Source organism: Drosophila navojoa, chromosome 5 (genome assembly GCF_054131105.1).
Source record: "Drosophila navojoa isolate 15081-1374.11 chromosome 5, UAZ_NAV_1.0, whole genome shotgun sequence".
NCBI lineage: Eukaryota > Metazoa > Arthropoda > Insecta > Diptera > Drosophilidae > Drosophila > Drosophila navojoa.
Window position 1 is genome coordinate 16,992,083 of NC_142893.1, and position 12,003 is coordinate 17,004,085.

At 37.9% G+C, this 12,003-nt stretch overlaps 1 protein-coding gene across 3 annotated transcripts in view; it reads right to left on the minus strand.

Moving 5' to 3' along the window:
* The window catches only part of igl (IQ calmodulin-binding domain containing protein igloo), a 56,469-nt gene that overhangs the window by 9,841 nt on the left and 34,625 nt on the right, over positions 1 to 12,003 (minus strand). For all 3 annotated transcript variants that reach the window (XM_089261053.1, XM_089261056.1, XM_089261054.1), the window contains exon 2: positions 4,454 to 4,648. In XM_089261053.1, the coding sequence (XP_089117179.1) occupies positions 4,454 to 4,648 (195 nt within the window). The remainder of the gene's footprint in view (positions 1 to 4,453; positions 4,649 to 12,003) is intronic.

Below are 12,003 nucleotides of genomic sequence, written 5' to 3' on the forward strand. Positions count from 1 at the left end.
TTAACTTAGCTAATTCTCTCACACAAAACCCATTTAAGCCACATTCATACATAATTGAGCTGCTTTAATCAAGCTTATAATTTATTATGAGATGGCTTAGAAATCGAGGGGAAGTTGCTTGAAGCACAAATTATTGTGTTCAATTATTCGTGCTATTAGCCTTTGATATGAAATGCAAATATGCTGTGTGCTCTTGCTTCAATGGCCAGCACAATATTTACTTGGCTATCATAACAGGCAAATACACCAAGTTGTCATAGTTAACCATGTGCAGCACAATTGGCAGGAGGAGGCTAGAGCTCAAATGGCATTTAACATCACAGAACTTTGCCTGCAGTAAACAACAATTAGTGAGCAATGATTATGCAAGTGAAATGAGGTCAGAACTGCAATCGGCCTGGCCGCAAAACAAATTGGCAGACAACGGCAGAGTACGACCTTCGGAGGCATTAGGCCAAATGCTCTATGCGTTTGGCTGCGTAACGTGTGTGTGTGTGTGAGTGTGTGCTAGTGCTTGTGTGTGTTTGTGCTTTGGCCTAATGAATGTGTTTTATGCACAAAGCAAATGCTCGAAAATGACAGAAAAGGAAAACACGCCAAAGCCGCAATATTTGGCCAAATACGAATGCAACAAGAAAATATCCTTTAAAACCCCTTTGGCTTTCAATATTTGGCCGTGTGTGTGTGTGTGTGTGTGTGTGTGTATCTGTATGTGTGCTCATTTGCATATGCCCGGCCGCAAAGCTTTGTTGCATTCGCCTAAGCCAAACACGGGCTATATAATTTGCTTCGGACCCAATCTTCTGACTATTGTTTCTGCTGTTGTTGTTGTTATTGTTGTTGTTATGGCTGCTTGTTTATTATCGTTGTTGGCTACACATTTTAAAACTAGGCCAAAAACCAGCTGCTAGTCCATTGTTGTTGCTGTTCCTGCTGCTGCCAGCTCTGAATAATGATGAAGTTCTAACTGTCGGCTTGCGTGGGTGCGGTTGCATTGCAGCAGGTGTAAGGCAGGTGTGAAATTGTTGTTGTTGTTGTTGGCTGAAAACCGAAGGGAAGTGTTGCTGCAGTTGGGTGAAAATGTAAACGGAATTTATGTGTTGCAACACAGCAGAGAGGGAGAGAGAGAGAAAGGAAGAGAGAGAGAGAGAGAGAGATAATATAAAACAATATAAGGTAAAATGGAGAGAAACACAAAAGTTGATGGTAAACGAATCTTTAAATTGAAAAAGTTGAGATTTGCTGCAATTGTTAATGAAAACAAGAACTTTTTAAAGGTGTTGAGCTGAGTTGAGAAAACTCTGATATATCAATTGCTGAAGATTTGAATATAAACCTAGAAGGGATTTGGATTATGTTGCATTTGTATTTGAAATTAAATTCTTGGCATTGCAGCAAACATAAATTTAAATAAAATGGTACATGACTGGTACATGAATGGTAAATGAAAGGTACATGAATACTACATGAATGGTACATGAATACTACATAATTGATACATGAGAATCAGAGATATTGGATAGGATCTACAGGTTCTTCAAAAATAATCTTCCATTGCAGTTTAGTTTTCCGGAATATCAATGCATGCAAACCTATTTCCACCTTCCTCTAGCTCTAATTTATGTATATTTCCTGACTATAGTAGCTAGACAGTCGCATCACGCAGACATGTGACACTCTAAAGTTGACTAGAAGTTGAAAAGTAGAGCACATGCCACACCGGCTGACCTTCTTGACGTCTCTCTGATTGCGCTCGTTCTTATGCAACATCAACTGTCTGCTCATGCCTTTTCCCTGGCTTTGACTTGTGAGCCACGACTAATTAGCCTTTGCCGTTCATTGTGAAATGCATATGAGATGCGCCCTTTGCCGTGCTGTTGAGCGGCATAATTAAGCTCAGTGGCAATTGCGCGCGACGGTGTCAGAGGCATAGGCCGAGTCCTTCTGTCTGTCTGTCCGGGTGTCTGCCTGTCTGCTTAGTTGTGAATTTGAGTGTGGAGTGTGACGTCGCCTTGATGACAGCCTCTAAGTTTTTAATGAGCAGCCAGCCTGCCAGCCTGCCAGCCTGCTAGCCTGGCTAAAAGCGCTCAGTGTTGGGGCTTAACAGGGTTAAATGTGCCCTGAGCAGATCTTTATAGGCAGTCGACACGGGCTCCACTGGGGTTCGATGTGCCAGTGCTGCTGGAAGTTTGTTGCGTTATTTATGAGCGTTGCGGATCTGTCACTGCCACGATTAAATACCCAATGGGGGCGTGGCCGGGCGAAGCTGTAAACTTTACATGCCCATGCGGGCGTCGTTGTCGTTGGCAGGCGAACGCAACTTTTGTTGCTGTGCGTTGCCAAGTGATAAATTTTTTTCTTACACTTGAAAATTTATTGCGCAACGGTAATGCGAAAGTTAGCACTACGCCCGGAAAGTTGTGGAAACTGTAATGCCAGCAGCGTGTAGTAAAGCTGTTGATTTGCCAACAATGTTTGCCCCCAACCCGAGTGCGGCGCGAGTGTCAAATTATGTACAGCGAAATTTTGTCAAGTGTAGCCATGATTAATGAGCGTGCAGTGTGTAAGCAGGTTAACAAGATAGCACTTAGTCAAAGGACTCGCATCTGTGTCACGGCTCGGGCTAATAATGACCAAATAGCAACGCGCATGAAGTTCTCAAGTGTCTCTCTCTCCCTCTCTCTCTCGGTCTCTCTCTCGAGTGAGCATCTCACTTTCGCTCTGTGCATGAATGAAAAATGAAGACGCGCTCGCCGTGTGACACATTTCATTAAATTAAGTGCTGCCCGAAAAAAGAGAAAGTCATTCGACTGACTTTTATGCAGCTCAAGGCAACGCATCAACAAGTGAAAAGTGCTAAAAAAAAAAGAAAACAAATAACAACAAAAATGTTGCGATAAAAGTAACTATCCCTTTGAGTCAGTGAAGAGCCGAAATGGAATCTAATACAAGAAACATTCTTAATGTCTCAATGTCACATGCGGGCCATCTTGATGATGAATACAAATGATGCCAAGCCTAATATCTACATTCATTTATCTATTGTTTCTGGCCTTGCGGCTGGAGTTTCTGCTCTTGAAGTTTATTTTGAGCTTATCAGATCTGTGTAAAAACTATATTAATTGTGATTTATGTTTGTTTGTTTTGGCAGCTACTTCATAGTAAATTAAATTTGTTTGTTATTGCCAATTCAAATGATTTTCATTATTGTGAAATTATTATTTACTATTATTAATATTCAAATAATGCTCAACAAATAGCTGTTCGACTACATTGGGTGTCCATATTTATTGTTGAATGTAATTTTATTATTTTTAGTTTATTTCATAGTATTTTATATAATATTTATATATAATATTTATAATTAATATAGTGCAATATGCAATAATTAATTATATTAATAATTAATATAATAGCAGCCGTCAGCGTACATAAAATTATCTGCTCCAGGTGTAGCTTCGAGTGCCGACAGCAGCTTGAGATTCTTCCCAGTGGGAAATTTGTTATGTAACATTTGGCTTGCCTTTTACTTTCACTTTTGACTTGTCTACACCCCGAAAGTAAAAGGGAATGGATAGCGATAGCGGAGCAGAGTCTTGCAGCGATGATTTCGTCTCTCGGGAAAATGTTCCAGCATGAGCATGGAATTTACATAAGTAATAAGAAAACCTTTCGTGCCCCATGCTTCACTTATATACACTGTGGCAAACCATGGCAATATAAATAATATATTTTTTATGAAAGGGTTTTATTTTTATTTATTTTTTTTTTTAAGACGAAGTTGCTCATTCGACAAGAGCTTTAAATGTATAGAAATTAATTTTTAATGAATATAATTAATTGCAGCTGCAGCTAAGTAATTTGATTTGAATATTAGAAATATTTTGTTATTTTTTATATATGAATTACACTGTGCCAAGAGTTACTTTAGCCTATTAATTTTTTATTTATTTTTTTTTTCAATAAATAGCAGAAATTTCGGTATATCTTTGGCTTTACTTATTCACGTGTCACGCAAGAGCTCCCCCTTCCGTACCTTACACAAGATTCATCTACGATTGTTATCTCATTCGAAACTCTTCCCAGCCTCGCTCTGCTTTAAATTACTTAAGCCCTTTTCTAAGAACTTTCTTACTGCGCTCATTCAGAATTCAAGTATTCAAGAATTTTCCATTTCATAACACCAAAAACTAGTTTTAAATTTCTAAAATCTACATCAAAGTTTACTTTTTTTTATCATTTCCCGAGTCTTGTCATACATATCCTATTACAAGAGTGCAGCAGTTTTCTTTTTTTTTTTTTTTATATTTGTATTTCTCTCAGGGCTTGCAACGCTTTCTCAGTTCGTGGCTTTGTCAAAGTAAATATTTGCCGTTTGTAAACGAATGCCGCAGTCTCAGTCGGCTTCAGATATCCTTCACACTTTAAGAACTTCAGCTTGGCATTCACTTACCTTTGTCGTTCGGATCGAACTCAGCCTCGAGCTCTGCTTTGGTGGGCTCCGGCTCGGCGGCAGCAGCAGAGGCAGGGGCAGAGGCAGAGGCAGAGGCGCTGCCATTGTTGGTTGTAGTTTTGGTTTCCGATTTTTTCATGGTTTCTCTCACTTTGTGGCCTCGAAATACGGCTTGAATCTTTGTGGCGGCTTTGGCTGCAATCAAATGTATCAAATCGCAAAAGATATTAGGGCAAAGTCAAGTCTCATCTCATCTATTATGGACAACTTTAGAGATACTTAAACTGAAACTTAAGTAAAAAGTTGGATTTTAATAAGACGCGGCACAAGTTTCTGTCAAAACTCTGTGACAGCTTTTCTTCTGCCAAGCATTTATGTTGTTGTTGTTTTTTTTTTTTCTTTTATTTTTTGTGTTTTCCTTTGCCTTGTAATAGCTTTTGAGCTTTCAAGTTTCGCAAAGCAATTAACTTCTAGCAGCGGACAGCCCACAGCAAAATCGATCGATTTCTGATTGAGCCCGCAAATTGTTGGAGCGTTTTCCTTATATTTTGGGCTGCCTGCCAGCTGGGCTAATATACTTGAAGCGTAACATCGTGTGCGTGTTTGGATTTTGGGCGGAGACCATGCATTAAATGGCAACTGTAGAAAGTTTGCTATAGTGCAAGGAGATACCCTGGAACATGGCGTGCGTAAGGGGGTTTCTATTTTATTGTTCTTTACGCTTTCAATATAAATTGGATTGTATGCTTTATCACTTTGTCTGTGCTATATATAGCACAAATGAATCGCCTTATGTACATGGGATATCTGAGGTTTTCCATGTGGCGGCTTTTAGCCGGGTCAGCGTTCAACTTTTATGGCATTTTTCACGCAGAAGCAGATACCCAACTGGCTGGCCTTGAATAAGTTATAATAAATTGACACGTAAGGCCTTTTTCGCCAGCACTATCAGCAGCAGCAGGAGCAGCAGGAGTAGTAGCAACAACAGCAGCAAACCGAAACAGAAACAGTTTTGTGGCTTGAAAAATGGTGTTGAATTGTGCAAGGCTATGGGAAACTGTGTCAGGCAGCCGGCCAGATAGCCCGGCCAGGTGGGTGGCAGGTGGCATGTGTCAGGGCGTGGCCAGGTGATACAGGCCACATTTTGCTGATGGCTTTGCCGGCCCTGTCAAGTGGCAGCCAGCTGCCCAAAGTGCTCCAGTCGAGCCATTAAATCATTCAATGGCAAGTCGCCTTTTTTTTTTTTTTTGGTTGCGGCCAGATGTAACTATCTGGCTCAGACAGTTAACCAATAAACAATTAAAATATTGTATAGTATTTGTAAAGGAATTTAAAGTCAATTGAAGTGCTGTCGGGCATATTTTATGCTGCATCGAGTGATATGAAATATGAATTGCTGTCAGCCTTAATAGCTTGATAATGAAATTAAATATGAAATAATTGCATTAGCTCTGGGCCGCTCTAATGAAATAATGTTGGAAATTGCAACGATGAGAGCTTTGCATATAAATGATTTATGTCTATTTGGAAAATTTAAGCAGTGCATGCGAAAAAACAGCTAAAAGCCTGACACGTTACATGAGTGCAAATGAAATTTTACAGCCAGCTCGCTCCAGTTGATAGCCCCGATTTTAGGGCAGCCATAAAGCCGAAGGTTATTAAATAAATTTTGAATGCGGCTCATTAAACCTGGCAAATGAAAAGCAAAAATGAGCCGCAACCGAGTGCTGTCAGCTGTCCGTTGTCAGTTGCCATTGGGACGGTTGGCACTCGAGTGGAAAGTAAAATGAATAACCACAGGCACACAGGTAGGAAAATTACACGTGTGAACGTGCACACTCCTTCCAGGAATTAAATGCGAAAAAATAATAAATACAAAACTTAATGAACTGTATAAAAAACCTAAGTAAGGCCATGTTCACTTTGCCCAAGCGTCCAATTAAAACATATTTTCCGGCTGTACAACGTGGCGTATGTGCGATTTGCGTAAAGTCAGAGCACATCAACGTCAGAATATATATAAAATACCCAATTAATGTCCAAGTATATTTGGGCGCCAGACATGGTCGAAGAGAGCATCGCTTCCGTCTCCTGCTGTCAGCATCTAATTCAATTCTGTTGCCAAGTCGAGCTGCTGTCGTGCTCGTGCTGAGCTTTCTTTGTTTATTGTTGTTGCATTTACATTTTGCTGTTGTTTTTGCAACCACTTAATGGGCATAAGCACGCTTAACTGGCAGCGCGGAATGAGTGCGGCGAATGGCCAGCAACTCTGTCCAAGTTAACTTATTTACATAATTAAAATTCATTAGCTAACGTGCGCCTGTCTCTGGCACAGCCTCGCAGTTTGTTTTGCTCTCTCTCTCTCTCTCTCTCTCTCTCTCTCTCTCTCTCACTCCTTTTCTCTGTGAACTCTGAAACTCTGATTAAAATGCAGTTGGCAAATGCGATTTTATGTCCGCTGTGCGTAAATAAACTGTGGCCAAAGCAAAATAAATACCAAACGGAAGCATATTTCAAATCTAAAAAAAACTGCTTACTGAATGGAATAACAGTGTATTATATTATACGGAAATATAGTTGTAAGCCAGCGGAATAATTAATTACAATTAGCAAGTGCAAGCTTTGACCTTGAGCGAGCAAAACTTCACCCTAGACTAGACTTAAGCTGAAACAGAATTTAAATCGTTGAGCCACTCAGAGAGCAGAGCAACATGTAACATCTATTATATAAGTATAAGCCTTTCTTTGCCAAGTCGACTTTGCCTCTACTCCAACTCGCCTCCTGCCAACTGCCAACTGCCAGCTAGATGGAGCCTTATTTGTGTACTACGACCTGTGCGCCGGCAGGTGATACTGGACTTGAGCCTGTAATCGTTTCTCAGGCCCACTAACTGTCTCGTTTTATGGCCAATTTCACAGGGCTGGCTGCACAAATGACGTGCAATTTATTACTTTAATTAAATTGTAGACGTTGTTGGCGCTCGCGTTGCATTTTTATTGTGATTTTGTTAGCACGCGGCACGATTTCGCTTAAAGTTCTATCCCAGGAAGTAACTGGAGAATATGAGAACGAATGAGCTATGGAGGAGCAAAGCCGTGCACTGCAGCAACAAACATCGAGCAGCTGTTTCCTGTTCGTGTTATTATGAAATCACAGTCATGGCCTTAGACCATAAACTGTATGCTCGCTCGTGCATGCACCTTAATGACAGTCTTAAATAAATAAGCAGCTGCCCTAAGCCACAGCAGACAGCAGGCAACTGGCATCAGCTAAATGGCCATGTTCTAGTCCAGCTGCCGACCTGGCTTACACGACAAGTAGCGTGGCAATGCCAATTGATAAATTTTGAATATTTCATGGGCGAACAGTTTGCATTTATAATAATTTTGCCATATCACGTTCTCATGCGATCAATTACATCCACAGACCGGATGCATATTAAATTTGCATTTCATTTCCCATTTAATTCATTTATATACATTTTTTTATCGCTTTCAAGTTTGTATGCCTGATTGTTGTCAGATTAAAACTTTAGTTTGCTCGACACGACGTGGCGTATATCCAAATACAAATAAAATTCATGCATAACAAGATACGGCCACGTTTCACTCTATTATTTGATACAGATTCAGCTGTTGTTCAGCTCACGGAATTCGATTATGATGACACACGGCCAGCTCCATGGCAAATGTTGGCACAGCTACTGCGACAATAACAATCCAATAATAACAAATTGTCGATGAAGCAACTATTGATTGCATTCGTGCCAGCGCAACTTCATGAGAACTGCAAATGGGGCATAGAATTGATAAACAACAACAACAACAGCTACTACAAAACAGCAAACAATATCTGAACTTGGCAACACTTTCGCTACTCGCCTGCTCATAAATTAGCAAAAACTCGGGAAACTATGACAAGTTGCTCCCATAAATATTGAGCTGAGTTATTCGCTTAAGCCGAATTATCGATCCTAATATAAATATATAAATATATACGAGTTTCCGTTAATGAAATTGCATGAATATCAACAAGGTGTCATAACGCTGCGTGCCTTAAGTTCATATATATAATTCCGAAAAACTCTTGCCCCACGCTTCAAGCATGTCCATGTCGCTCGCCCCTTAAGTGAATCTTTATGGCTTGAAGTTTTCCTCTCTGTTTTGTTTATGTTTTTGTTCTTTGCTTTGCTTAAGGTAATTGAGCGACGGGAACTTAAATAGCTCTGCTGGGACTAAATCAGAGCTTGCCGTGCGAGGGTACGTAATATCACAAATGAGATGCGTTTAAAAGTGAATAAATAAATAAATTGGAGTGTCCCCCTTTAACCAATGGCTTACTATATTGATTCCATATTGTTATATATATTTGAGAGACGTAGCAACGAATGAGTTGCAATGTGATGGGAATAGTCATGTTTTATATATGAGACAGTTGAATAAAATATAAGTCAAACGACAGCATTCAACTGGGAATCAATTGAAGTCAGGTTGTTGAAAAATAAGTCATGAATCAGTGACAAGTGAGCACATTTGATAGCTGGGATAGTGGGAGGAAACAATGGATAACTAGGGTTAGCAGCGGATAACTGTGGATAACAGCGGATAACCGTGGATAACAGCGAACAGCCGTAAATAACAGCGGATAAGGGTAGATAACTGACTGGGAACATCGTGATAAATAAGGACAGCTCAAGATAGCTAGAGATAGCAGAGAATAGCAATGGATAAATTACTTAGGCTGTGGATAGCTCGGGATAACCGTGACTATTAGGGAAAAGCCGAAACATATACCAATAATAATATATATTGACGCAATTCGAATTTGTTTACAAATTCTATATCCATATCTATCTCTTTACGTCCAACTTGGCCCCACACAGAATCTGCGTTAAATGGTACCTATTATATAATAGACATATAAATAACTGAATAAAGCGCCAACAATTAAGCAGCTTATCATCCATGACACATAAAGGGCTGAGTACTGTGGGTGCCCCGCCAGCCAAAAGGGAACCCAACGAGACAATTAATAGAATTTATGTGGAGTAATTTGTTTAAGCAGACGCACTTTATTGCCCAGTCGGGTCAGCTTATATTAAACGCACTCATTAAATAAATAGACCGTAAAAAGACACACACACACATTTGAGTCAACGTCAAATTTATCCATAAATTATACAAACATTTTTTGGATATATGTATGTATGTGTATATGTATCGATAGGCATCAAAAAGTCAGCAACTCTTGAAATGCAAAATTTACATAATTAAAGTCGATAAAAAGTTTAATAAGATATCAGGCAAAAACTTTTTTCTAGTAAAATGATTTATGAAATGAATATGAAATAAATATGAATTTATAATTAAATGAATATGCATTTCATTATGACACTGTTCATTGAGCACTTCCATAATTGTCAATGAAATATAATGAAGGGAATACATGAATAAATTACAGATAAGGAAGGAAAGTTTGCAGGTGGAAATTGTTATGAGCTCAGCTAGCAAACACCCTGTAGTTCAAGATAGGAGTATATTGACTTGATAGTATAAAAAGTAATAGAAAATTTGTTTATGGATACTAGGTAGAGCTAATATCATTTTAATAGAGAAATAAAGTGAGAAAAATGGTCTCAAAAATCTTTTATGTATAAACATAAATTAAATCATAGATAAAATTCTCTTTCATATAAAAGACAAAAGAAATATCTCTACTGAATCTACTTTTATATATGATAATTTGCCTCTCATTCGCTCCACTCATCTACTGAGCACAAAAACAATATACATGCAAACCTGTGTGCAGACAATCAATTTCAATTAGGCAGCAAGTTGAGCGCTTAATTCGACAGTCAACACTCGATCGATGCGCTGATTGACAGGCTGTGTAAACTTTCGACAGCTGCTCGAAACTGGCTGCCCGTTGGCATTTAAATGCGCATACGCTCCGTATGCCAGCCAGCCAGCCTACCAGCCTGCCTGCCACTCAGTCAGTCAGTCAGTCAGTCAGTCATAGAGAAGTTTCGAAAAGCAAACAAATACCAGAACTATTTGATATGCAGTGCGCATGGTTGTATATTTTATTTTTGTTGAAATTATGAAGATGCCTCGGCGTGCAGGCAGCAGCTAGAAGCCTATTGGGCCAGGGTCACGTTGGTCACGTGCCAGGCCAAAGAAATCCATTTGTTGACAAAATTTGATTACGTGTTTTGGGGCGCTAGGCCTTAGCAGTTTGCTTAGCGAATTGTGAGAGAATCTGGCGAAAAGTTTTCATTTTATTCACTTGTTTAACAGAAGACTCTATTTAATTTATTTTCGAACAGCAATTGCTTAGTTTAATTAGCGAATTCCACTGAGAGTTTCTAATGCCCACGCAAATTTAAATTTACATTTATTTACTTTTCTTTTTTAGCAACTTTAACTACTTTGGCATGCGCAAAGCTGTTGCCTACTAACCGAACGTAACTTTTTCCACTTCCTTGACCGTCCATTACAACATTTCCGGTCTATTTATGAACTCGAAAACAACAACAAATGCTCGCACATATTTATTATTAAAATGTTGTTGCTCAAACCTCGCACGGGCAAAGTTTGCTGCCAAATTAAAAATGCCCAATGGGCAATGGGCAACGGGCAATGGACGCCAACGCTGCAAAAAAGTTGCCAAAAAACGAATATTTCTAGAATTTATTTCCATTTCTGTGCTTATTTTTCCTTACTTTTAACATTTTTTTTGTTAGGCAACACGCGCTCGACCTTAGCCAAACTATGTGGTCTAAAGAGCGCTCAAACTTTGGTGGAAATGGAAATAACATAACATAAAAGGCTTTGGGGCAGAGCTGGAAGTACGCGACTTGCAGATACTGTGTAAGTGAAAGTAAAATCAGAGACAAAATAATGTTAAATATTATCTATAATGAAAATTAATTAAACTAAATAAATTAACAATAAAATAATAAAATAAATAAAAATATTACATAAATATTATACATAGACTACAAGTTGTTATATGTATGAAAAAATTAAATTAAATATAGTTCATATATAATATAAATAAAAAAATATTTTTTAAATTAAAAAATAATCAAATAATAAATTAAATAAATAATAAAATGACACAATAAATATTATATTTAAAATATAATTATTGTAAATTTATAATACAATGTTTGTTTGATTTTATATATTATATATTTTGTTGTTAATTAATTAATTATATACAAAAAATTTACTTATTAAAAAAATAAATACATATTGTTGAGTAACATATAATAATTCAGTCTATACTAATAATTAATTATATAAATATTAAAAATATATAACTTAATTTAAGATATGAAGAATATTTCAGCAAAACTAAAAAATAAAATTTATATATAATATTATTTTAAAAATATTATGAAATAAATTACAATTATTTTGTTTTATAATTTTTTTTTTTTTTTATTAAAATTCCTGCAATATCATAAGTACACATTCTCTATCAGTAAACCTAGCATCAGCAGAGTCTCAGTCATACCCTCAAAAAACTGGCAAGCAAATGTAAA